Below are 27,961 nucleotides of genomic sequence, written 5' to 3' on the forward strand. Positions count from 1 at the left end.
AATCTTTTAATGCGCAGGTATATTCTACCCAAATTGACCAGACTATCTAGTCAATGGGGTCTGGACTTTTGATAATGCTTCCAGAACTCTTGGCTCGAATCCATTTATCCTTCTCTTCTCCAATCACCGTTACACCTGCACTACCCATTTTTTATTTTATTTGTTTTACTATATGTTATCTTTTCTATTTTTTTGAACTAGTAGAACTTAAAATTTTTGGTGTCCTAAAAGAATAGTTTCTTCAATAATAAAATGCTAAAATTTCACTTAGAATTTGTGGTAGGTCTTGCAATTTTTCATAAAAAATCTGCAAAACGCATGCTAATATTTTGAGAACATAAAGAATTTTTACGACGCGCATAAAACGGGGGGGGGGGGGATGCTGCGTGTGATGTAAGTAATGTAAGTGCCAAAATTGAAAAAAAATGGAGATAACCAGTACAAACGGTAGATCTGTCTTAGGGCAAGAGATAGTACTGGTAGCCCTGGTAGGTTCTGCTATAAAGCATGATTTAGAAAAACTTTTCAATGAAAGCCTACCTAAGATCTGAACTTTAAATGCATTTTACTCCAAACTTGAAAACGTCCACTTACATCCCTTTGCTTCTCACAGCCTCATTTCATGAGTTTTAATGATAATAATAAACTTGAAGTCTAATAAAGGGTCATTCTTTTGCAGAGGATGCCCCACAGACTCCTCCTAAAACTTCTCCGTTTCCTGTGAAGTCTCCACAGTATTTACCTCTCCCCAACAGACCTCTTCAGCAACCAGAGCCTTCTGCTGCAGTGGCAGCCGTGACTGTCACAGCCAGTGCCGCCAATCCTGCAACTGTTCTAGCCTCCAGCCACCTTGGTTCTTCGAACCCTGTATCACTGCCTTCTTCCACTTCTCCTGCAGGTGGAGTACCCTTCCCCACATCGCTGCTAAGCCAAGAATTCCCCGTCTCACCAACAGCCTCAACTACATCTGCCTCAAAAACAGTCAGTCCAGTCTTGGGAGCGAAGAGCTATGACAGTGCTGTGAAACCCCATCGAGGATCCAACAGCGACGTGGTTCATTCCCTTGCATTCCCTATATGTTCTTCCTATTCCGATTACACTGTCAATTACGCAACAAGTCAATATTCGAACAACAAACATTCATATCATAATCCGGAACACCGTGATAGCAGTCAAAGAGTACAGTACCAAAAACTGACACAGAGTTCTTACTATCACAACAGTCAGCAACCTGTGTTGGACAAATATTCTGCTTCCAAAGATTCTATTCCACGAACAAGTTCCAAGGAAGTTATTGCCTGTGATGGATACAAAACTGAAAGTTTTGTAGACAACCGTTACGAGAACAAATCTGGAGTTGGGAATATAAATTATTGTGTAAACCAAGCTTACGCTAATGAAAAAGTTTGTGATCCCCAGTCAGTTTATAAGAAAAATACGTCTGGTAACGTTTATAACTTCAAACCCAATGAGCTTTCAACGCAAAATTCTACGGAGAATATTGTAAAACCATCTGTTGAGAAAAGTCATACTAAAATCTCAAATGACTGTTATTCGAATGTAAACAAAACGAAAGTACCCAATCGAACTGCATATTATCAGACGATAGTTAATAAAAGTCATTCTCGTCACAAGTCGAGTAGAAGAGTTCTTCCTGCGAGCGCTTATGAAAACGCAAAACCGGGAACCAATTACGTGGCTTCGAAACCAGATTTGGTTCAAGGACATGCTAATAAATCTATTCATTATGCTCCATATCATTATCCTTCTGAAAACAGAAAAGGTGAATACTACCAACAGCCTTTAAACGCAACAAGTACAGCAACCCCAAACAATTACAACTGCGCTCCTTATAAAACCGATGTGCAACAAATACATCCAAGTAGTAAGGCAGTGCACAATAATTGGAATGATAACCAATCTTCGAATCCCAAAAGTCTGAAAAGTTCAGAACCACAAATTAATAATTACAGAGACAAGTCACCTGCTGGTGGTGCGCCTAATTCGAAGTCTTATAGTTATCACCATAATAGCAAAACTTACTCCGATGGACATTTGAAAACTGCGAACGATGCAGCTCCTTATGGAAACAGTGAATATCATCAAAAACAGAATGTAACGTATTCTAAATCAACGACAAACCAAAGTGCAATAAACGATAATTTCAAAACAGTTAACCATTCATCTGAGCATACCGGTTATCTAACAAAGATTCCAAGTTATCACCACTCACGCGTCCCGAGTGAAAAAGAACGAAATTATTATTCAAATCAAGAAACGAACGATAAAAGGCCAAACTATTACCAAAATCCCGAAATAAACGATAAAAGTCGAAATTATTATCCAAATCAGGAATATAATTACAAAACATACCAACAAGATTCAGTGCCAAAACAGGTTCTTGAGGAATCGTCCGGGTATAAAGTGCAAAGTGAAAATAATGTTTATCCTAATTATGGAGCTTCAAACTCTGTGAAACAAAAACAAACACAAAATCTTGAGCCTGTTAAACAAGTGTCGCCAGATCACGTTCCAAATCTTTCTTCGGAATCAAGTTCAAGCATTCAACCACCTGTTACGGAAGGGAATAATTACCATCCTCCACTCGTTTCGAAGGATAAAACAACATTTTACCCTTACGACACGCCTCATTTTGTGCCACACAGGACAACCCCGCCGTTGCCTGCCTCAAAATCCGAATCATCATTCGATTCACTCAGTTTTCCATCAAAGGAACAAGATAGCTTAAGGTACTCATCTACAACCACTGCCATATCACAGAGACCTACCACATCATCCCCAATCACTATTTTCGACAACTCTAAAAGTTCTGTGAAAACACTTTGGAGTCCTTCTGCCACAACATCCGTGTCAGTTGCCCCAAGTAGAGAACTGATTGCTGCATCTAGTCGGGATAGTCACAGCTCTCACAGCAACAGCAGCATATCTAGTTTAAGTCAACTAAGTCAATCTTTGGGTCCTGGTGTTCAAGGTAAACTCTTAAATCATACTCATGTCATTTTCACGAGTAAAAACTGCCATTTAGCCTTTTTCAATTTTTGTACCTGAAGTAAATTTGTCGAAATTAACCTACTTCAAAAACTTTATTGAAACATAGAGATATATATTCAATAAAACAAGTATGTACTCTTAAAAAATAAAAGTATTTGCTACATTTAATACCTTTTAAGGTTGTGTCCTGCGCAAAGACACGGCCCTAAAAATATATGTGGACCAATTCATACTACTATCTTATGTTAAAGAGTTAGTTCAGTACTAGTTTCATTGAATTTACTCAGACGTACTTATTTCGTTTCAGCAGATCATCTGTAATTGTTTATGAGTTATTTCGTACCATCCGGTTGGGAGTAAAAAAATTTTATTCATTTATAACTGTCTCATAATGAGTTTTCACAGTGACCTCCATATTATACTTCTAGGTTAATGAGTACTTGGCAATATGATCAGTGTGCTAACTGCTAGGACAATATTTTGAATCCTAGTACATGCAATAATTCATATACTGCATAGTTATATGAAGTTTTTTGAACTTCCATTGTTTTTTCTGTCCAGAAAAAACTGCGCTTCTTTTACTTTTATTTCACAATTATTTATTATGAAGAGTTGTTAATTGTGTACAATATGTAGGGTCAGACGAGGCAATTATGGGTCAAAATACCATAACATCTTAATATTTTCTTAAGTATAAAAGATAATATGCTTTAATTTGGCATGGAGTAAGCTTACACAATTTAGGAATTATTCAAATAATCCCTTTACCAAAAATTACATTATTATTTATTTTATTTAAATTAAATGAGTGACCAGGAATTACCCCGGATCGGGGCAATTATGGGTCACATATGGGGCAAATATGGGTCACCCCCTTTTTTTAAAGTAATCCATGTTAAAAGTAACAAACTATTTTAAATTATCATTTCTTAGCCCACTAAGAGACTTTTTAATGACAAAAAGTTTTATGCTTAAGAAATAACACGTTATAATTGAAATAATTTGATGTTACTCTTACTAGCCGGCTATAATTGGCTATTGCTCTAAGCTCACAATTCGATGAAGAAATTTATTTAATAGTTGATTGCTACCTCTTCATCATTCATGTTTCTATCAACTGCAAGGATTTTTCTTTTCAATTTCAATTAACTAGACTGAAAAAAATGCACTTATTTCAACTTACTTCTAGAAATGTCTCCCTTGAACAAACTAAAGTTTCCGACACCTTGTTCCAGAAAATTCATTTCGGCTTTTTTTTTTTTTTTTTTCCAAAATTTAAGTTACTTTCCCACTGTAGAATATGTTGCTTATCATCATACACAAAAAAGTATATCTGATTTTCCAAGTACAGAATGAATTCGGTTATAGCACCATATTTTAACATTTTTAAAATAGGATTGTTTTCTCAATTGTGTTATTGCAAATTCTCCCCCCTCCCCTTTTTTTGTCGTTGTCATAAACAATTCCAAAATAAGTTCATTTTGCATTTAACCGCTGTCTATATCAGCTTGTTGAGGTACTTTTATTTTTTGCAAGCAGGGTTTCTCTCATTGACTACGTTTGTGAATTCGATTTCTCTTGCAGTTACAAGATAGACAACTGAGTTTGATTTGTTATAACTATCGAACTTGTCTCCTTATTTGGTACTAAAGTGATTAGCATTAATTTGTTGCTTATTTTGCTTCTTGATGTGTGCCATAATTGCATGCTGACATAAATTACCTTCAAAACTGAAATTGATTTGAAGGGCATGATACTTAAGCAGCAATAAACGATGATAAAATATCTAATGTTGTACTTGGAGCATTAAAATTTCTTTTTAAGAGAGAGTTTGGCATAGAAAAGGATAAGTTGAAATTAATACTTATATTATTCACGTAAAAATAAATTCGAAAAACATCTAAAATATCAACAAAAAAAAATACTGACCCAGAATTACCCCGGTGACTTAGAATTACCCCGCTAAACTGAGGTATAAATCAGCATACTTTTATGCTATTTTTTTTTTTAAGAAGAAAAAATTTATGTAGGTATAAAAAGCTTAGATCATTTGCTATTAAAAAACAGCACCAACAAAATTGTTCCGTCAACAGTGTTTCACCAACACGAATCTTGAAAAAAATCATGATTTTCCGAGGCAATCTTTTTTTAAAGATGTTTTTATAGAAGTGTAAAAACTATTTTTTCTGTCTTATTTACTTCACTGTTGCATTGTTTTTGACCTTGGTATAGGAAAATTGAATGTATAAGGATGACTTAGCATAATTTAGTTTTTTTGCAAAAACATTTTGTAACAGTAAAAAGTTGGTGACTATTATTTACCCCGGAAAGAGAGTGACCCATAATTGCACTGTGTGACCCTATTTATTTATTTCGTTTAAGTGATTAGTATGTTTAAAAAATTCAAGTTTAGTTCACAAATAGTTTGACAAAAATATTTCCCCTTTTGACTTGTTTTGAAAAAAAAAAAAAAAAAAAAAACGAAATGCAGTATCTTTTTTTGCAGTTATTCAAAACTTTAAGCCTTCTTGTTGAAGTCGAAAAACTTAAAAAAATAATAAGCATGAAATGCTATTCATAACATTTCAAAAAACCAAACTTTAAGAAATTGATTTAATCTTATTGTTTACTGCAAGATGTGCTTCTTACTAAAATGTCAAACAGGGCCTGATTACTGCTCAGGCCCACTTGCCTGGGCCCCCTTTTCTTAAGGAGCCTTTAATTACTTAAAAAATCATGCATAACGTTACAACTATACGAAAAATACACATTTTTAAAAGAATAGTTTAAAAATAATGACTTGTTAATTGGAAAAAAACTTTCTTAAAAAAGAATTTTTATTCATTTTACCAGTAGTAAATTTATTGTGTCACAATTAAGAGAGGCATCGAAGGAGATTCATAAATGCAAATGGTAAATTATTTACATAATTCTGGGACAGAAAAAGAGGCTCCCAACCCTGTAAAACAACCACTGTATTCCAATATAGAGCCCTCAAGGGGCCTCCAAATTATTGTGGGCCTAGGACCTTGCTTTTAGTAAGTCGGGCCTTGATGTCAAACACTTTTATTACATGATATTTTGCGATTGAACTTTTTTGAGCATGAGTCTTTGTACTTTTAAGCGCTTCAATACATTTGATATTTCAGGATCCGCGCAATCTACGAAAGAGTACTCTCGAGAGGGACGAAGTAGCAGTCGAAGCAGTTCTAGAAATGAGACTCCTGTCTGCTGTGCAGCCCCTGTAGCCTCAACCAACTCGACCAGTGCTGTTTTTTCTTCTTCTTCGGGTTCCTATGGTGTGTCGGGAAGTTTAACGAGTCTAATCTTCTCGAAACCATCGTGGGCAAGGTATGAGAATGCCACTTTCCGTATAAATAGATTGTTTGAAAAGGTTCATTAAGTCATTTAACAGCTAACAAACTATTGTCGATGGCATTATGTGGATACGTAGAATCTTGTTGCGTTTGGAAAATTAAAGATTTTTATTTTATGCCCAGTAAAATTATTTTGATTTAAAAAAAATCAAAGAGCTTTATTAACAGGAAAAGTTTTCAGTTGCTAAAGCTTGACCATGGAGAGATGGTGGATGACCTTGATACAAAAACATCATTTGCATCATTTGTATTGGGCTGTTTGTTATTATTTTGTACTAGATACATCAGCGAGAACGCGCCTCTTACTACTCGGCACTTTCGGGCTGATTCTACCAATTGCAAATGATACAAATGACTTTCCACTTTAAGGTCATCCGCCATCTCTCCGTGGTCAATCTTTAAGTGATAATTTGAATTTACTTGATACTATTGACGTTGTAAATTCTTAACATTTTTTACACGAATTCTCTTTAATATTTCATGACTCCAACCAGTTGCTATGTTTTCTTTCAGTCCGAGCGTGACCAGCGTCCTTTCGAACCCCGGCACCTCCTCTCACTTCGCTGGCCCCAGCAGGGGCTCTCCAGTGCCGAGCGTCCTCCCCCTGGGCCCCTCGCTGCCCGGAAGCGCGCCCTTCAGCCCCGCGGCGCCCCCGCTCCACTCTGCCGCCCACCACGTGATGTTCGCACCCCCACTGCCTCCTGCTGGAACTCTGTCGTCGCCCCTGGCCGCTGCTCAAGGACCTTCGCCTTTCGGAGGTTAGTTACACCATCTGCAACTACTGATAAAAAAAATGATGGACAAAATATGTACGCAAAATCAAATGTTGTTCATATGACATAACCTTAGAAACAAAAGAAATATCACTTAGGATTGTTCTGAAGTGGGGAGGGACATATTAGAAGCTAAATCACTAAGCTTTATCTAGATTCTTCCATTCAAAACTAATTCATAATGCACAGACAGTAAAAAAGGAAGATCCTTCGCGCTTGTGTGTGTTTAATTTTTATTTATTTATTTCAAATCAATTTTTATTTATTTTTTAAATTTATCGAATAGTAGGTAAAAAACGAAACTACTGTATGCAACTGCTAAAAAAATATGAACACTCACACATACATTTAAATTATAGCTAAAACGTTAACATTGAATGTAAAAAATATAATTATGTAAAAGCTATAAACGAATAATAACACAATCATAAGTTCAAAAAACATTTAATGACTATAATATTAGTAGATATCGTTAAAAAAAAGTGAAAAGACCCGCGCATAATCCGACCGCCAATAATCGGGAGGTTACTGTATTAGATTTTGTTAGGTAAAGAATTTCAAAATTTCTTTCATTCTGAGGTAAAGAGTTAAAGAAGTACCTAACTTCGTTTCTTTGATCTTTGCTTTTGTTACAGAAACAAGCAAATATTTTTTTTTTTAATTCCAATTTTCAACTTAAATGATCAAAACTAATGAAACGCGCGATTGAATACTAGATGTAAAAAAAACTCTAGAAAGCCTGTTAAATGTTGTTTTTCCTGCAGCAAGGCTGTTATGATGAAGAAAACATATTTAAAGATTAATTGCTACCAGTCCAAAATAGCTTTAAATGTTTTCTCAAAAAAAAAATCTGAGTTTTTATTGATAAACTTTTCTTTCAATATAAGTTTATTACCGACTTTTGAAACAATCTATATTAAAACTGTTTTCCTTGCTGCTGGTGCAGCAGAAAACTTGCTGCAGCAGCAGCCAACCAATTTTTAACTTGAGTAGTCAAAGTTAATGAAATGTAGAATTAAATACTAGCTGTACGAAAACTCGAGAAAGTCTGTTAAATGTTGTTTTTTCTGCAGCGAGGCTGTTATGACGAAAAAAACACATTTAAAGATTAATTACTACCAGTTAAAAATTACTGTTTTAAATGTTCTCTCAAAATAAAAGCTGAATTATTTTTTTCATAAACTTTTCTTTCAATTGAAGTTTATTATCGACTTTTGAAGCAATCTATATTAAAACTATTTTCCTTGCTGCTGGTGCAGCACAAAACGTGCTCTAACAGCAGCCAACCAATTTTCAAGTTGTGTGGTCAAACTTAATGAAATATGCAATTAAGTACTAGCTGTAAGAAAACTCAGGAAAGTCTTAAATGTTGTTTTTTCTGCAGCGAGGCTGTTATGACGAAAAAAACACATTTAAAGATTAATTACTACTAGCTGAAAATTAGTTTTAAATGTTCTATCAAAATAATATCTAAATTATTTTTTGATAAACTTTTCTTTCAATTGAAGTTTACCATCAACTTTTGAAGCAATCTATGGTAAAACTATTTTCCTTGCTGCTGCTGCAGTACAAAACTTGACAATTTCTTATTTATCTTTTTTTACGTAAGTACCTGTTACCTGTGCTGAAATAATGAATTTAAAAAATCGTCCATCGCATAACTAGCTATAAATCTTGAATACATGTGTCTTTGAGCAAAACGCATCCCCTTTATCAAAATAAGAGAAAATAGCTTCTGGGTACAGGACATCTGGTAGCTTATTATTAGGGATTTAACGAGTATTCAGGCACTATTCCGTATTTGGCACTTCTACAGAATTTTGGCAGGCCGAATAATGAAAGCATAACATTTGGTCAAATGTCTTTATTTTAAAACATTTAAGAGATAGTCGGAATTGTATTTAACAGATTCTTATTAGAAACAATCTTCCTTATTAACATTTACTAATAGTGGTAAGTTTAGAAATTTTTTATACTTGTAGAAATCATATGAAGTTTTATTAGTGGTATGTTTCACAAACTTAAACTATTGCAAAAGAATTGCATCAAGAATGTTAAGATTTTTTAACTATAAACAATATGAGTCAGTTTTAATTGGTCATTAGTAATGATTTATTTCAAAAAATTAAAAACCGGATTTTTCTTCTTTTTTTTTTTTTTTTTGGAGGGGGGGGGGTTGCAACTCGAAATCGAATATTCGGTCAAATCTCTATCCATTAACACCATAATTATTTCATTTGCATAAGATGAAATACATCTTTAATGAAATAGTGATTTCTGCGTAAGTCCATTTATATTTTCGTTCCTACTAGAACTTTGAATTAACTTGATACAAACTTTTCTGTAAAGTTATGCAAGAATATTTTTGTACTTAATTAACTTATATTGAAATACCAATGGTGATAAAAATGGAATTCTCAGCCCTTTAACTTCACTGTAAGAAATTTCAAAGCGAAAACGAATTATTTTTTGGTCAAAACAATGATTACTTAGGATCAAAAATAAGAACTACACCGAAAGTATGAAAAATGATGACTAACTGTGACTACCGTGTTATTTGTATTTTTAAAGGTAAATCAGGCACATCAGGCGTTTAATATCAAAATCAGCTCAGACTTTCCATTTATCTTCAACTTTCCATTTATCTAATTTTAATAACTTTTTCATGACGGCCATTTTCTTCATTGTCTTTGCAGATCAAGATCTTCTGCGTCGAGAGCTGGACACCCGGTTCCTCGCTTCCCAAGACCGTTCGATCAACGTGCCTCCTCCTCCGTATCTGCGTGCTGAGTTACATCAGCATCAACATCAGCACACACACATGCATCAGCACAGTCCATTTCTTCCTCCTCCAATGGGAAGTTCCCTGCTTCCACCGTCAGCTGCCCACTTGGTTAGTTGTTGTATCTCTCAATCAGTGTACCATAGTGTTCTTACGTAACTTGGAATAAATTATTTACTGTGCTGTAAATGAAAGCATTAACTACAAACGGCATTACTGCCGTGCTAAGCGTAAACTGAGCTCCAGCTGAGTTATTGCTTTTTAAAGTTTTACGCCTCTGCATATTGTCCGTTTTCCACGAGAAAGCACTTGACTCCTCCTTCGTCACGTGGTATTAGATGATTCTATTTCGCTGTTTTCGACAGAAGGTATACTCGGATCATAGCATTTTGTGCTAAAAGCAGCAGTTTTTAAAATGCAAGAATAACTAAAATGACAACAGATAAGTGAAGCAAGTGCTATAAAGGACACTAAGCCTTTTTTGCGCATTAAAATGCACGTCCAAGTTAAGGCTATCTGGTTGTCGTATTTAAAAGCGCGTGGATTGCTTACCGATCATCCCCGCGTAAAATAGAACTCTGTGTTCAAGGAGGTTGGGCGAAATGCCTTTTCGTGAAAAACGGACAGTACTTGATACAGATACCACGTTTTCAGAATTCTTTTTAAAATAATTTCCCATTCTCGATTGACCATAAAACACTTCACACACTCCAGAGTTCACCGTACCTCCCGCTATTTATGGTTTAACCCAACCCAGGACAAAGCTCTATTTTTTTTTTTTTTTTTTTTTTTTTTTTTTTTTTTTTTGATCGATACCAGTAGCAGAGCAATCCTTTGTCCAGCAACCTCAGAGGTATTGATTCACTTGAAGAAGTTCATGACCAGGTATAATTAACGTGCCCCATCACCATTAACGAACACGGAGGATCTTCAAACGGCCGGGGTCGAATCCAGAATTCTTCGTTACGAGTCCAACGTCCTACGATCAGGCCACCACGACCGACCATAAAACTCTGCATTTAGTTTAGATATGTTACGAAAAACTACCTGGTGTCAACAACTCAATTTAGTTAAAATTTTCTAGATGTGACTTTTGTGTTGAGCACAGCAATATAATAAATGCACAGACGTGCGAATTAAAGTGCATTCACATACTTTAAGGCTCAGGTCTGGATGTAGTCTCAATCGGGCCATCAGAGTGAGACTACAACCTTAAGCCTAAAGTCTTATGGCATTAATTAAGGAGCTCTTTGTCACTAGAAAACATGCGTAGGCATTTTAATTACCTCGTTTTTTAGTTATAACGTTATTTTTGATAGATCCAGCGGCTCTTGCTTTTTATAGTTTGGGTCTAATTACGGGAACTCCATTGAACGTAAGATTGAACAGTTTCATTTGTTAAAAATGGGATGAGAAAGATCGGTTCGCTTCGCAATGACGTATTGCAATAACTATTGGCTTTGTGCCCCAATATAAAAATTCCTTCTATTTCTCTTCAAACACAATTAAATCTTTTAAGATTAAACAAATTGTTATCAGAGCCTTGCTATAATTGTATATGATACTTTGTCGAGAGAAATAACAGCCCAATCGCACTACCTTTTCGATGATGACCATTTGAAAACGGCTTTTCCGTTGGACAGGAAGGAATTGAACACTAACAGTACAGAGGTTGTAGAATGTACATTAAAATATTTATTTAATTTACTCCTTACTTGAAGTAACGTCTCTAGATAGAGCAGTTAGAGCTATATTTTGTTAGATATATTGTATGAGATTAATTAGTTCTCTCCTCTAGTTTCTATCTTACCGTAAAACAATCCCCGTACCTCATTTTGTGTAAAAGCACTTTTAATTGTGCAAAACAGAAAAATTTTGAAAATTAAGTTGCTATAATTTTGAAAAAAATATATATATATAGCGAAAAACCCAGGAGATGAGTTTAATGTTTTCCTTTTAATACGCTTTCTATTACGAGATAATCGTTTATGAGTCTATAAAAAGAAAATTTGTTTATTAAAATCTCAGCGCTTTATACCTCCGCTAAAGTAAAAAAAGTTGAGCAAACTGATGCTTCTTTTATCTCAATTTTAAAAAATGGACATGAAATCTTTCACCCCAAATACAGAATTTTAATTAAAAACGCAAATTTGTAACTTATGAGAAAGTATTACATCGACGTAAAAGGAAATAAATGAAGTTTTTTATTGTTTTTAAGAATATCTCGTTAATTCTAAATTATAGCATGAAATAACTTCAACATTTTGATAGATGTTTGCAAGTACTTAGTCACTAAACATAACGACATATTTATGTTTATTTAGAGCAGTCATTGAGATATTTCTGATAAATTTGAAGGCAATTACTTTTTTATGACAGGAACGAAATTCGAGACAGAATATCGATCACTGTTGAACTTTTGTTTTTAAATACTTTTGTGAATAACTCATTATTTATAACGTTGAATTTAAAATAAAAGCCTTTTTAGTTTAAACTCATTTAAATCTTGGTTTATGTGGTTCTTTGATCATTAACTTATACGTGTCTGAATCTGTTCTCTTTCAGTATGACAAATTTCCAAAGGTGGATGCTGGTTTTTATGGAAGGAATGCCGTAAGTTTCTTTTTATTTCCAATTGTTTCCTTAGACTAGATAAATATTTACGTAATTATTCCAATTGCTTTCAAAAATGATCATTTTATGTAATTACTTTCGGAAATTGTTTTCTGTAATGAGAAACTGTTGTGTTCTTTGTTATTGAAATCAACTTTCAATCAAATTGGTAAATGGAGAAAAATGCCAAAGCTTTATATTTTCTTAAATTTTCCTTTTTAAATAATTAAGATTGTACCATTTTCAATTGAAACTTCAGGAATCTTCAACAAAACAATAATCAACATTTTCATCTCATATTTCTTCACATCACTTACAATATGTATACGTACAACAAGACTGAAACATTTCGTGACTAGAATTTCGTTAGTCACATTTAAACTCAGTGAGTACTATTTCGCCAAGGATGTTTGAGCTTGGTTAATAGTATTTAAGAAACGATTGAGTTATTAAATTTGGGATTTGGTGTATGATATTATTTTTAAATTATTTACAATTAACTTAAATATTCGATTTATTAGAGTGCATTAAAAGCTTAGATTTCCTATGTACAGTTTAAAATAAAAGGATGAAAAAAAAATCTTCGAAAGGGCACTCAATGATTGTTACAATGCTGATGTTATTGGCAAATAACTTTTGCACATCCGTCCTAAAATTTAGGTGCCTCCTCAGTTTCCTCCCCCCCCCCTCCAGTTTTTCAGTTTCAATAATATATCTTGATCTATGTGAGGGATGAGGAAATTTTAAATGTCGGCGAAACAAGGGACAAACCGAAATTTGGGCACACATCTTTCAGATGTAGGCTGTTTATTTCAAAATTATATATCGTACGCGCAACAATAGGATATTTTACTTCTGTTATACCTGGGATTAGATGTTTTACTTTTGCTCTGAGGTGACGATGTGGTCTCGAACTATGTACCTATAGCTATGAAAACAGCATTATCCAAAAACCTGACATTTTCAAAACACAGTTTTGTGAAAAATAAATATGCTTTATTTTTTTTTTTTAATTTGTACTGAATATAATATGTACTGAATATATTAAATAGGAGAGAAATGAAAGGAACTAACTTTAAACATATTACATTTTAGCTATGCTATTCTGGAACAGAAAATGCCAGAAAAGTGACATTTCTACAGGTTTACGCAGAGCCTGTTATATTTGTTTCTTAATTGAATCCGTAATAATGAGGCTTTACAAGAAAAATTCACATTTTTCGCTAAACATACAAATATCAATGGTTTTCGGAAACAGTCGTTTCTGATTTACCATGTGATTAAATACTTGTTGTTATTAATACAATACATAATTTTTATTACTGTTCATTTCTATGGTACAGTGTTTTTAAATGTATTTTCAAACCTAATTTTTCTGAAAAATTTATCGTCATTTATACTCTCTCTGCAGTTGAGTTTACCAACGTATCCCTCTTTGTCGCCACTCTTGGCGCCAGGTTCTGCTACAGCAACGCCAACTCCATTTGCACCACCTGGTTCCCTGGCTGCATTTCAACCCAAAGTAAGTTTTCTAAGTTTTTCTTCCAACGGATGCCTCTTGTAGTTTCTGAATCAATTTACAACATATAATTTAAGTTAAGTATCGTTCACAAATAATGTTACGATTGAAGGGGGAAGGGAGGGAGGAGAAACAAAAAGTGTGAAATTAAAAAAGAAAAAAAGTTTGAGACAAAGCTTTTTTCTATTCTCTAAATAAACGATAATATTTTTCCGCTGTATTAATATAAAATGTCCCTTTCAATGCATAAAAAGGTGAAGCGGTTAGTATATGTATTAATTCCGCTTGTGTTTTACTATATTGGACTCATATGCAACAACCTTATATATAACAAGAAACTATTTTAGAGCACACAAGTTTCAAGACCTCGCATTATACATGAGTAGTCCAGTTTTACTTGTAAAATTTTCTCACTTTTAACTGTGATATGCTCGATTTAACCATTATACACTCTTCAGACTTACATGCAAAAGAAGTTTGTTCAACTTTACGTATAGTTTCGACATACTTTTATGCTTTCCGGCAATATTTTTGTTTGTGCATAAGTCAGATGTAAGCTTTTAATAATCATTAAATATTTAATTGCTCGTGTTCCACAGTTTCTACATCTGTAGAATGACCAGATGAACTGCAGAGTCAGATTAGAAATTCGTAAAATTGAATTCAACAATGTTAAAGTTATCTACATTTGATACTAACAAAGGATAAAATTGAACCCCAGAAAATTTTGTACGAAACATAAAATACAAAAACAGGTAAAAAATGTTAAAGTAAACCTCATAGTTTTTTTCTATTGGTGTCTATTTATGCCTTTATTTGAATTTAATATTGACTCACGAACAAAGGATTGTCAATATTCATTGATTAACGTGGTTGAATAGGAAGTTTATTGTCAATCAAATGGTTTTAATTTCTCTGTATGTAATGAGTTAAGACTTCTTTTCACTTATATATTTGTAATATTTGTTTTTCTAGATTTCTCCTCTAGTGAAAGCAAAGACTATGGTAAGTTTGCTATTTTTTTTCCTTTTCTCTTTTTTAATTTTTTTTTTTTTTTTTGAATTAGAACCTAAAAGCTTACCTTGGCAACATAGGTGGTGTCTAGAATACTTATCAGTATAGAACTTTCGGATAATCTCTTAATTTTATTAAACAAAAAAAAAGTAGCACTTTTCATAAACGAAATATTTTTCCCTTTGAAAGAAGTGTCAATGCCTTCACTTATCAGAACAAAGCATTTATAAGAACTTATTGCTGGTTTGTTTAGTTGAAAAGCCATTTTTTGCATAAATTTTGAAAAAAATTTGGGGACTTTATTAGTTTTTTACTTTATATAAATTGATGCTATTCATTACCATATGTCTCCATATGGCTGAACCAACTGTATATGAAACAGCTATAAGCAATAAAAAATATATATTTGGAGATAACAAGTGCAAATAGTAGAAGAAATTCTCATCTATTTTATGGCATAAGATGGTAATAGTAGCTCTGGTGCTGCTATACACCGTGCATTTGGAGAGAGAAAATCAAGGAAAACCTATTTTATGGATTTAACTTTGCATGTGTTTTTCTCAAAGCTTTTCTTTTGTCACTTAAATCTCTTTATTTATCACTGTCTCATATACAGTGCCGGAAAAAATAATCTTTACATTTGGTTGGCAGTTAAGAACTTTACATGCAAACTTCTTGTCATGATTTTATTGACATACTCCCTAATGATTTAACCGACTGCCCAATATTCGGCCACAACCTAGGTCGAATATTCGGTACTCGGCCAACTCACTTGGGAGCATGCCAATAAAATCATGACAAGAAGTTTGCATATAAAGTTCTTAATTGCCAAACAAATGTAAAGATTTTTTTGCCAGCACTGTAATGTTTCAGACAGAATAGGTCACATAACCCAATTCAAATAAAGCTAAACTGAATTTAATATACAGTATCTGTATTTTCAGTAAGTTACAGCCCTATAGCCAGGGCTAAGGCAGAAATACATGAAATACACTGCCAGCTCAGTCATCCCAGCCGAGGACTGCAGTTTTGAAACTGCAGTCCTCGGCTGGAATGACGGAGCTGGCGGTGTATTTCATGTAAATATATCTGTGCGTTAAATTAAAATTTTATCCTAAACGGATTTGATTTTTTCTCTCTCTCTTAGAAACCTGGTCGGTGGTGTGCCATGCATGTAAGGATATCTTGGGAAATCTATCACCATCAACAGAAGCAACAAGCTGAATCCCAGAAAGGTGGATCCACCAAATCGGTTACAGATCTGCTTCGGCATCCAAATCATCTGTTTGGCTCCATACCTCGGCCGCACGAATTGGGCTTCTCATCTCCTCTCTTAGGATCTGCTGGTGCGTACGCAAGTGATGAATAACCTATTTTACTTTAACAGTAATCATCGTTTTTCGTGTTCAAAATAAAGTACTGCATCCAGTTATTCGTTCCCTAGGAGACAACGAAGTTCGTAATTGGGTTAAAATGTTTGGCAGTAGAGAAACCTTAGGGAGAGAGTTGTTAAAGCATTCGTTTAGAACAAACGTTCTTTTGATCGACGTAATTTGTTGAAACTAATAACAAATGTTTGCTGTCCTTTTGTAAACCAACCTTTATGCAAATGATCGAATCGTTACTAGACAATTCGAACCTTCGTGAGACACCCAAATAGCCTAATTTCTTCAACCAATAAGAAATTTTTCATTCTTCGGTTCAGGTGTCTGACTGAGGGTCGTGTTGGATGGTGAATACGACCGTAAGTTATTTACTGTCATGTTCACCAGCCAACTTGAACCTCAGTTAAACACCCGAACCATCGTCCGAAGCCCTTTTCAACCAATCATAAGGATTTAATTGGAAGTTCTGGTGACTGACTGAGCGTCAACTTGCCTGGTTCACTTGTGTTCATTTTTTAAAATTAATATTTGCTTTTATTCCTTTTAAGCCCATTTTATGTACATTTTCCCCATATTGTCATTTTATGAACTTGCAAATTCGTTACTTACGTTCTTTTGTATATTCCAGCCTCTCTGCACGGCCGATCACCGTACGATGTTGCTCCACAACACCCCAGCTTTTTAAGTCCTACCCCAGCCCATTTAGGTAAGTAGTGCTTGCTTTCTTCGGCAAAGGAACTAATGAAATCCTAGCTTTGTTTTGAGAAATCCCCTTTAGGTCGCTTACATTGTGTTTTTCATTTAAAGTTGACCTAAAAGGATCAATTTTACTTACTTTAAGTATTTTGTCGTTTAAAAAAAAATACTGCTTTAGTTCTTGTTATCCATAAAGCAAAAACTGGTATCTCAGTTATGATATGAGTCAGAATCTCAGTGGGATCTGCTTTCGAAGAGTTGTCTTTACCCCTGATTTAAAGAATAAATTCTTCAGTAAGTCATCTGTAAGATGTGGCACAACGTTTTGTAAACAAATTCCATCGCTTAAACTCCCAACAAGCTCATATTCTCAAATTTTGTTTATTTACCGTATTTTCTGGCTAATAAATAGTACCGGCGCACCCTTTTTTTCTTCGAATACGCTGCATCGAAGTATAGACCGATTTGGTTTCTGGAAAAAATTATAATGCTCGCATTTATGTTTAGTGTTGCATAAGTCATTCACACACTTAAAGCATTGACATAGTACTGAAATAATAATGTAATCAACAATCATGTCACTAATTCACTATATGCGCGTTTGAAAAACTGAAAAAATCTAGAATATAGAAATCTTGTCATTCTGCATTAGTGACATTCAAAATTAATCACAAAATAAATGTTCAGAATGCTGCTTTTCCATCGTACAAGCCGTATCAGCATATACCCCTCATCGTAAGTATTTAATCTTTTAACATGTGCCTCAGTTAAACAATAACAACGTAAGACTAGGTTTATCTCCCAGAAAATACTTTGTAAAAGTGTAAGCGAAGCAAAAGAGAAACTGAATAATAGTATATATAATTTTATAAGATCTTGAAACTCTTTTTTTAATAGTAATATATTTATACTTTTCTAGGCATGACGCCATTTGCCCGTCCAACTTACCCTGGCTTGGGTGTTCCAGGAAATAGCTTTGGTGGATTAGGAAGTCTAGGTAATTCAAACTTTTGCAATTTGTTACTTTTGTTTGTCTGTATTCGCCAGTGATTTGACACTGTTAAAGCAACAGAGTGTTTGAAGAGAATGTGTTTATTTTAGATCGTCATAGTTAAAACTCTACAGGAAAATAAAACATTCATCATAACCTTGACTTCTAACTGTATCTTTCATGTTCTTTCAAAAATTCTTATTTTTTTTATCTTAGAAAGATTGGTCGGTTGTCAACTTTCGTGCCACCAACTTTGTGCCGGTTTCAATTAGAATACATTCTTTCAGTAAGATTAATATATTGCAGAAGTAAGCATAGCACAGTGTTCTGTGCTTCTTTTCTTAAGATCGCAGTATTGTTGAATCAAACTTAAAGTTAGTTAAATTCGTTTAAACAGTCTTAGTTAACTGGAGGACAAGAGGGGTTCGCTTCTACTGATTTTTGTTATGTGAGATGTTTCAGTGCTTCTTATACATCAAAAATTCTCATGAAAAACTCACGGAAATTCGTACGAAGGTTGGCGAACGTAGCAGACCTCCTTAATTTAGTGAATGCAGTCAGTGTAAATTCAGAACAATGCCCTCTCATTTTTTTTTTCACTTTAAAAAACATTTTATTTTGTATTTGAATCCATTAAAACACTTCTTATTCATGCACTAATTTGTTGATATTTGTTTTAGCTGGTCTAACTGGAGCAGGCATGCTGACGGCGCGAGACCTGGGTCCAGGTTACCTTAGCATGGGTCAAGATCCATGGAGTAGGCTACATAGGACGCCCCCAAATTTTCCTTCTCCCTCAGCCATGAATCCTTCCTCGTGGGGTGGTTTGAAAGCAGAAGCTGAAAGAGATCGTCTGCAGAGGCGGGAAGAGCAAGAAAGAGAGAAGGAAAAAGATAAACAAAAGAAGGCTGAAATAGAAAAGAGAGAAAAAGAAGCAGAAAAATCAAAAGAAATCGCAAGGTATAACTTTTTTGTCTAGGAATTATTTATATTGTTGAATGTTAAGTAAGTTATCGTTCGATTTTAGTGTTATTCGTGTTGGATTTTCTGTTTAAGTGTTGCTCACTTTATAATGTTTCTGTAATGTAAGGCTATTAAAACCTATTTCTACTTTTGTGTCGCTATTTTTTTTTTTTTTTGCACTTACTTATTATTGTAAAAAAAGAAAGAAGAAACTTAATATGAAATAGTTAATAATTCCTCTATTAAGTATCTTTATCATTTTAATAAGGCCAATAGTCATTTTTAATGTGTGTTAAATATCAAGATTTATCCTCTTACCATTTCCTCCTTTCTTACTATTTTGGGTCCTAACTTTGAGCATACTTCATTTTCAAAACCTGGTGCCACTGTCAGTAACACGTGGTTTTTCACGGCACTGAACATAAAGCCACGTGCAAACTTGAAAAATGAGAATGCTGAACGTCACCTGCGAGTGCCCAAGGCGTGCACAAAAATTTTGGGGTCCCCTCCATAATATTTACCTATATTTCAGTCCTAGTTGTAAAAATACTAGGCCCCCCCTCAGGCTCAGGCCGGGCCAACAGGTCCCCCCCCCCCTTGCTCGGTGCTCCTTAACAACAGTAACCTGAACCACAGAAACCGGCTCATCCGAGATGAATCGCTTTGAGTAGTTTAGGTCAAAACTCTAATATGGGAGTGATTTTAATATTTTTGAGACTGATTTGCTGCTTTGGACCAATTGCACTTAAATTTTGAGGGAATACTGAACCAGAATTTGAGGTAACAGAGTCGATGTGCTCGATTTCTCTATTCTAGTTTCATGTTAGCACATGATTCATTCACATATATAAAACACAAGAATTAGTAATCTTATAAATACGAGAGAAGCTTATAGCGCCAAATGAAGTTATTTATAGAACTGCAGAAGGAATAATTAATAGAAAAAAAAGATCAATATAAAATAATTTGAAAAAGCACAAATTGCAGTCACAATAAATTCGAGAAGCATTTTCAAAGAAGTGGAGAATCTGCTGTTTTTTTGTTTTTTTTCCCCGAGTTTGTTGAACTGGTCATGTACAATTTGCACAAATGTATTCAATTACATAAATTTGTTCAATTAGTGTGATTGTGTTTCATAGGGTTATGATGCATCATTAGTGTCATTAGAAAATACAACAGAGCATTAGTATGAACTGAAAACTTGCAGGATAATTATAGAACTGTGACCTTTTAAGTTCCGTTTGTGCTGCTATTTGCTCAACTTTCAAATTTAATGTGTTCTTTCAGTGCAGCAACGTTTTGGGGTAAAAAGCCTATTAACCCTTTAAGATTGAATTTAGATATGAAAAGTTCAAAATAATAACTTAAAAACTTCTATTTTTTATGAGAACGAGAGATCAGTATTAGGGTTTCCGATCCCGAATCCCGTAGGATATTTAGCGAGATTGAGAGCAAATTCCCGCGGGATTTTCAATCCTGCAAAGATTTTCCATGCAAACGATTTCCCACTTTTGCCGTCCATAGATGAATATATTTACAAGTATCATCTGAAGTTTTAATCATCTTCCTGTGTATCTGCAAGAAGAGTAAGAAAAACTTTGTCATGTATTATGAACGTGAATTTACCATTCGAGAAAGCAATAAAATAGAGTATATTTTTCTGAGAATGAACTAGTATTCTCATTTCAGGTTTCAGTGTTCATACGTTCAGAAATTGCAAAAATGAGTAAAAGATATAAACCTTTCTGAAAACCATCACTAAATAATGAAACCCAGAAAATTGGGCTTCAGAAGAAGTTGAGAAACTGTATTAAAGAGTGCAAAATCTGCTGGAGTATTTACAAGTATCATCTGAAGTTTTAATCATCTTCCTGTGTATCTGCAAGAAGAGTAAGAAAAACTTTGTCATGTATTATGAACGTGAATTTACCATTCGAGAAAGCAATAAAATAGAGTATATTTTTCTGAGAATGAACTAGTATTCTCATTTCAGGTTTCAGTGTTCATACGTTCAGAAATTGCAAAAATGAGTAAAAGATATAAACCTTTCTGAAAACCATCACTAAATAATGAAACCCAGAAAATTGGGCTTCCGAAGAAGTTGAGAAACTGTATTAAAGAGTGCAAAATCTGCTGGAGGAGCCTAAATGAAATGTTTGAACGTTTCTGTAAACTTAAGAAGTGCGCTCAAAACCTTTAACTTACTAAAAGAGCACAAAATTTTTTCCGAAGAAGAACGCAATGAAAAACCTGACAGTTTTTATTTATGCTCTCTAAAACCTGTAGAAAGTAGCTGCTGGTGTCTTAAACAACATAAATGTAGGAGATGTTGGATGACTCAGCTGAGCAATCTTCAATATTCAGCACGACTTTACAAGAGTGACAGAAACTTGGATGAAACCCGAGGTAACTCGCATGACTGGGCAGTACGTTAAGCTGCTCAAGTTTTTGATTATCTCTCTAAAGTGAAAGTTAAAATTAGCGAAGTTATTCAAAAACTTTTACTATGACTGCGACCCAATCAGCATTCACCCCCTGCTGTAATGAATCAAATGCACTGATGCAATGACCAACGTTACTGAAGCAACAAGGCACGTGAAAATGGATAGAGTAATACTCCAATCAAACACATCTTTTTCGTCCGAAAATTGAAGTTATTGAGCAAAAACCCCTAACATGATTTCCATTAGAAAAGAAAAATCTATAACAGAAGTTGGTAAAAATTATGGGGATCTTATGCTAAATGTTCAAAATTAGTTAGTCTCAGTAAAACCAACTGCAGTGGAGCCACATCATGCATTTTCATCAAGCCCATTATTTTTTGCGCAAAATATTTTTCCCACATCATACGAGTGATGCTTTGTTAATACGCATTGGACTTGATTGAAGCACACTTTTACAAACCAAACGATAATCGCTAATTGGGATGTGACTTTGTAGTACTCAACAATACGAGGTAATTACTAACTTATGTAACAAAAGCAGTCCTTCATAAAAAATTACAACTTTTTCTATTTGACATAAAAATTTAACTTTTAGAAGAATAAAGTCAATCCTGCAGGGACTGGCTCCTTAAAATCCCAAAATCCCGAGGGACTGAAATTGGTGCGGGATGGGAAACCCTAATCAGTATGTGTGTGTGTGTGTGTGTGTTTTTTTTTTTTTTTTTTGGCTCAAAATAATTTAGCGCATAAATATAATCGAAATTGACAGAATAAAAATTTCAGTTTTACTTCTATTTTTAAAGTTTTAATGTCCTAATATATTTTTTTTTCTTTCACAGAGAAAGCAAAAGGGAGCACGAGAAGCAAAAAGAAAGGTAATGTGAAATGCTTTTCATTCCATAACAGTGTTTCTCAACCAAGGCTCTGCTAAACATGGTTACTTCTGAAATAACCATTCGCTAGATATTTTAAAGTAAAAATGTAACTGCTGACCGACACACGGATGCAAAATTTCCGTCTATTCGCGGGTTTTCCATTTTTTTTTTTTTTTTCTTTTTTCTCAATAAGTTGTTTGGCGGAAAAGGACGAAAATATATCATATGTAATATATATAATATATTAACGACTTTTAATTGGAGTTTAAATGGTAGCGCGTTTGACATTGCTTCGTTTAAAATTTCAGTACGTGATGGTTGCTTATTGTACTAAATTAAGTAATCTCAATTAAATGCGTAAAAATTATATTTATAATGTTGAACTTGAGTTCACACCTTATTAATTGAATATTATTATGATAATGCTTTCGAGTGGTTACAGAAACGTATTTTAACTTCGATCTTTTGAAACATTTTTACCTTTACCTCACCAACTTTAATTTAGGTTAAAAATGCAGTGTCCTACTTTTAGTGCTACATACTTTTTACATTAACAGTTAAGTCTTTTAATTGACTGTCAACTTTTTATATTAACTGTATCGCTTGGAGGAAAATCATCAACGTTTATCACATTTGCTTATTAAAAATAAGTTTAAAGATTAATATTATAACGATATTGAATCAACCACATGCTTTGATTTTCTTAATCTCAAAGTGTTTGCTCTGTAACAAACCTCATTATGAATGAAATAGATTCTAATTTTTTTTATTGAACTGATATCTTTATCTTGCAATCATAAACTAATATACCACGGTTAGTCAAAAATTACTTACACTTTTCGTTCCACAAGTTTATTGAATTAAGATATGTGTACAACAAATACAATATTTTTCGATATAGTCTCCACCTTTAAAAATGCACTTTGTCCAGCGAGTCACAAGCTTCCGTATGCCTTCCTGGTAGAAGGTTTTCGGTTTGTCACGTAGAAACTTTTTCACCGCATCCCGAGCGTCCATGCCTGAGGCAAATCGACGACCTCTCAAATTTTTCCTCGGGCGGTCCAAAGAGAGGAAAGAGCGAGATATGGGCTGTAGGGAGAGTGTTCCAGGGTCTAAAAGCCAAACCTGTTGTTTATTCGAATTGATGAGCTGTGTGCGGCCGGGTGTTGTCTTGCAACAACAAAACTTTCTTCGAAAGTAGACCACGGCGTTTGTTTCGAATCACTGGCTTCAGATTAATGGCCAACAAAAATCTGACCACTTCTCGTTGCTCTGCTTTAGTACAATGTGATAGCAGAGCTGGCATGCTTATGCTGTTGTAGCTGGAGGACAACTAATGCGATCGTGATTTAATTCCGCACACGTGATCACACTCGCGCCAACTCAACGCATGCGGCCGCCTCCTTTTTTAGTTTAATGAAGTTGTAGAACGAACAGTGTAGGTAATTTTTGATCTACCCACATATTTTGTGTTTACATATATTCTGAGAAACCAAGCCCAAAGTTCTTTCTAAGTAATATTTCTCAACAAGTAAATTCTTAGAACATAACTTCTTTGAGCACCACTGGAGCAAACACCATGCAACATTCCAAGCATACTCAGCTGTGCTGTGTCTTTTGGTATTGATAATTTCTCCCCCTAGCCTACTTGCGAGGGAGTTGCATTTGCATGTGATATTATTTACTTTATTGTGCCACAATGATCCCGTTTCATGTATCTATGTATTCCTGGCTTTAATTTCTGGTGATTAGTGTTTTTTTAGAAGGCTTTTATGTTTTTATTTCAACATTCTGCTTTTGTTTTCAGGGATCGTGAGAACAGAAATAACCACATAGCCAACAACAATGAAGCGGTCAGAAACGGAGAAATGGCCGAAAGGAATCGTGACAGAGAATGGGAAAGGAGCAGAGAGAGGAGAGATTCATCAAGGTCCCCCATACGTTCAACGCACAAATCTGAAGGGGCCTTCGATGGCAATACCTCGACACACAAATCAGACATTAAAGTGAAAGAAGAGAAAAAGGAGGACGAACACAACAAGGAATCAGCTACAGCTGTGAGTGGTTGTTCAGAGCGCGAAAGGACAAAACCTAGTGAGACGTCAACACACCAGGAGCCTGTTTGCGATTACATGTCTCGAGGCATGCTTCCTGGACTTCCTACCGGCCTCAGTTCTTCGGAACAAGCTCGACTCGCTGGATCTCTGGGTGCCATGTCTCAAGTTCCGCCTCCTCACTTTTGGAATCCCCTTCCGCCGCCTCCACCTCAATCAGCCACTTCTGCAAGTGAGCGCTACCGTAGCTTGGAGTTGCAACACGCTCGTGATCTGGACCGGGAGCAGTTGATGCAGAAGTATGCCTCTTTATCGTCTGTGATGCCACTGATGCCAGAACGCTACAGGGAAGTTGAATTAGCCAGGCAGCTATCTTCCTCTGAAGCGACTGCTCGGGAAATCGAACGGCAACTCCAAGCCGACAGAGACAGGCAAGCGTACGAGCGCACAAAGCTACCACCACCGCTGAGACCTAATGACTCGCCTTTCGTACCACCAGCAGGTCTTCCTCCAGCTGGTGGACTCTTTTCTTCGCTATCTAACCCTTTCCTGAACAATCTGTGTGGTACTAACTATCCTCCCAGGACCAAACCAGGATCGCCAGGTGGTATCGGTAACGGTATTCCCCCACCTCTAATTCCCTGCGTCAGTCAAGGAGGCAGCCCGGTTACAACCAGTACCACACCATCACCCTTGCATATAAAACTTGCTTCTTCATCTAACTCAACTGCAGAAACTACTAGAGAGCATTATGCTTCTAAAGAAAGGCGGGATATGACCAGCCATTCTTCCGAAGTTGAATCCCAATCAAGATAACAACAGTGAATGCATTTTGTAGCAATTAGGCCGTTACTTATTTACAGTATTAGTAAATATTCGACAACAAATGAAATGTCTCAGGCATCATATGAATCATCAAAAGAATTATCATCGGTCTCAAAAAAAGAATCAAAATGGCTAAAATCATGACTTCAAGTTAATTATAAAATGCAAAATAGTATGCTATTCATTTGAATTACGTAGCAACTTAAGCTATTCTGTATCTATTAAAGAGTTATTCTACGAATCGTTCAAGTTTTATAAAATTGAATATTTAGAAATAGCTAACCTGAGGTATCTCATTTCACGTCTTGTTGCACAGCACTTAACATAGAAATTGTTAAAGAATTCAGTCTACTGTTGTTGATTCCCATAACCACGTGCTTTTCCAAAGCATTCATAATATGAATTTCCTTGCAGCATTGAAAAACTAGGCAATACATTTCGTACCGTCTTTTCAATTTCATATTACGCTTGTACAGTGGAAGTTTTTTGCTTGCACATATCAGTTGATACTGCATCTTGTGATGGGACTCTTTCATTTGTTCATACATCCCCGTTGAGCGACGCAGACTCTCATAAAATGCAACTTACAAAAAAGTTGTGAAGCACAATTCAATGGTACTGTGAAGTTCTTCAGTGTAAAAATAACATATTAGAGTACTTGTATTTTAAAATGATTCTAATGCAGATAAACTTAGACTTTAAAGATGAACCTCAAATTTGCAATTGTTATAAAATGGCATCAAACTGGAACTTTACGCTGATTGTGTTACGATTAAAGAGCTAAAAACTAATCATAATTAGCATATTTATCTTTCAATGCAGTAAAAAGCACTACTGTTACAAACGAAACTTGTTCTGAATACGTAAGCTACTTCCTAAATTAGAGATATTTCGACACAAACGTCAGTATGTTTTTAATGGAACTTTCAAATTAAACACACGATTTAATTACACGTCATTTAATTTAGATCACATAAAAATACATGTTGTTACCACTACATGCAAAAAAGTTTTCATTTCTCCTCTTCAATTGCAACCAATAGCAGAATCAGATTTATCTTTTGCAGTATTGTGTCATATATATTTTTTCGGCGAATTTTATAATTTCTCAGTTTATAAAACTCCCTCTGCTCCAAAAACTCTTAATTTCTCTAGCGCCTAATTTTTTAATAGTGATATAGGCTGGTTTAAAATATTTCGAAAAAAACTAACAGAAATAAAACCCTCCTGAAAAAAGCTAAATTTATTCATTCACAAATAACGCTGGTTTTTTTTCCCGGGAGGAGGGACATTTTATTATTTTCTTATTTATAATTTTTCCTGCCAATTTTTAGAGTCTCGCTTATATCTTAATATTTTTATTGCAAAACTCGCGTCATTTAATTCCATCATAAAATGTATTGAAATAATACCATAATAATTTGTTATAACGACTTTTACAACTCATTAAATCCGTATTAAGTTATATCAGTCTAATAACATTTTTAAAAAAGCTTTAGACATTATTTTTGCTCCTTGTCCAAAAAATAAACTAGAGGTTGATAGAGTGAATCAAAATTCGCAACTCTAACAAACAAAAGGGGGTATGCAACCACCGTCTAATGGCGGATGAAAAAGGTAAAACAAACGCACGCCGTAGCGTAGAAAATGCTAATAAGCCTAGTAATTTTTGTTTCTATGCATGACTTTTTTGTTTTATTCTTTCTAAATTATTTTTTGAAGTCTTGTGGATATTCTGGCCCACGTAAAAAGAAATGAGAATTTAAGAAGCATTACTAAACGTTAGAAATTAATGCAAATTTCGTAGTTGTAAGCAGTCATTTCCCCGATGTTGAATTCGATATTTATCAATTCTTGATTTAACTACATTTTCATTGTGTGCATAAGAACACTATAAATGTTTCATGTATGAAAACCTTTGTTTACCAGTGTTATTAAAAGAGGAAGATTATACTTCTTTGTCTTGTTTGGCTAGCGCTAATAGTTTTACATTTGTAGCTCAGTTATTTCTCAAATTGCCGAATCGGTTAATTTTAATTTTTGCTGTTTCGTATGTTTCTTATTTCTGAATTATGATTTTTAATTCTGTGATGCATCATCAATAAAATTCTCGCAGATATATGGCGGTAGTTTTCTTTTTAATTAATCTTCCATTATTTCCTTAAACTTATCGAATTCTGTTAATCTTTAATCCGCACATGATAAAAAATAAAAATGGTTTACAACTTACATGCTATCTCGCCAAGGGTTCTTTGCTCGCACAATACTAAAATTATAACCCTAAACTATAATCCCACTTTTTTGGCGATGAAAATTCTCAGCGTTAAACGTTTTTCATTTCGTTCTACGATAGTATATTCAAGGAAATATTTTGCATACTGTCCATTCCAACTAAATGCTGCAGTAAAAGTAGGTTAGTTAAACTAATTTTAAACTAGGCGGAGATGAAAGCCCTAATTCTTCTGCTAATGTTATCAAATTCTTCTTTCGAGCTTAAGATTTTTAAAAAAATCCATATTCTTACAAATTCACTCAAAACAATTTTTTTTACAAAATACGTGGTATAATAACGTTATCCTCTTTCAAAAAAAAAATGCATCGAACAAACGAACATATTCGTTAATAATTTCGTACAAAT

At 34.5% G+C, this 27,961-nt stretch overlaps 1 protein-coding gene across 1 annotated transcript in view; it reads left to right on the top strand.

Annotated features, from left to right (window-relative positions):
• The window catches only part of LOC129217279 (autism susceptibility gene 2 protein-like), a 138,440-nt gene extending 112,517 nt beyond the window's left edge, over positions 1-25,923 (top strand). Inside the window, exons 4-17 of the mRNA XM_054851553.1 lie at positions 680-1,404; positions 2,398-2,992; positions 6,162-6,363; positions 6,903-7,147; positions 9,859-10,055; positions 12,510-12,557; positions 13,969-14,079; positions 15,052-15,081; positions 16,238-16,436; positions 17,104-17,181; positions 18,091-18,168; positions 18,843-19,122; positions 22,409-22,444; positions 24,252-25,923. Of these exons, the coding sequence (XP_054707528.1) occupies positions 680-1,404; positions 2,398-2,992; positions 6,162-6,363; positions 6,903-7,147; positions 9,859-10,055; positions 12,510-12,557; positions 13,969-14,079; positions 15,052-15,081; positions 16,238-16,436; positions 17,104-17,181; positions 18,091-18,168; positions 18,843-19,122; positions 22,409-22,444; positions 24,252-25,314 (3,887 nt within the window). The 3' untranslated portion in view covers positions 25,315-25,923. The remainder of the gene's footprint in view (positions 1-679; positions 1,405-2,397; positions 2,993-6,161; positions 6,364-6,902; positions 7,148-9,858; positions 10,056-12,509; positions 12,558-13,968; positions 14,080-15,051; positions 15,082-16,237; positions 16,437-17,103; positions 17,182-18,090; positions 18,169-18,842; positions 19,123-22,408; positions 22,445-24,251) is intronic.
• Positions 25,924-27,961: the final 2,038 nt, after the last annotated feature.

This window comes from Uloborus diversus, chromosome 1 (genome assembly GCF_026930045.1).
Source record: "Uloborus diversus isolate 005 chromosome 1, Udiv.v.3.1, whole genome shotgun sequence".
In the NCBI taxonomy this organism is placed as follows: domain Eukaryota; kingdom Metazoa; phylum Arthropoda; class Arachnida; order Araneae; family Uloboridae; genus Uloborus; species Uloborus diversus.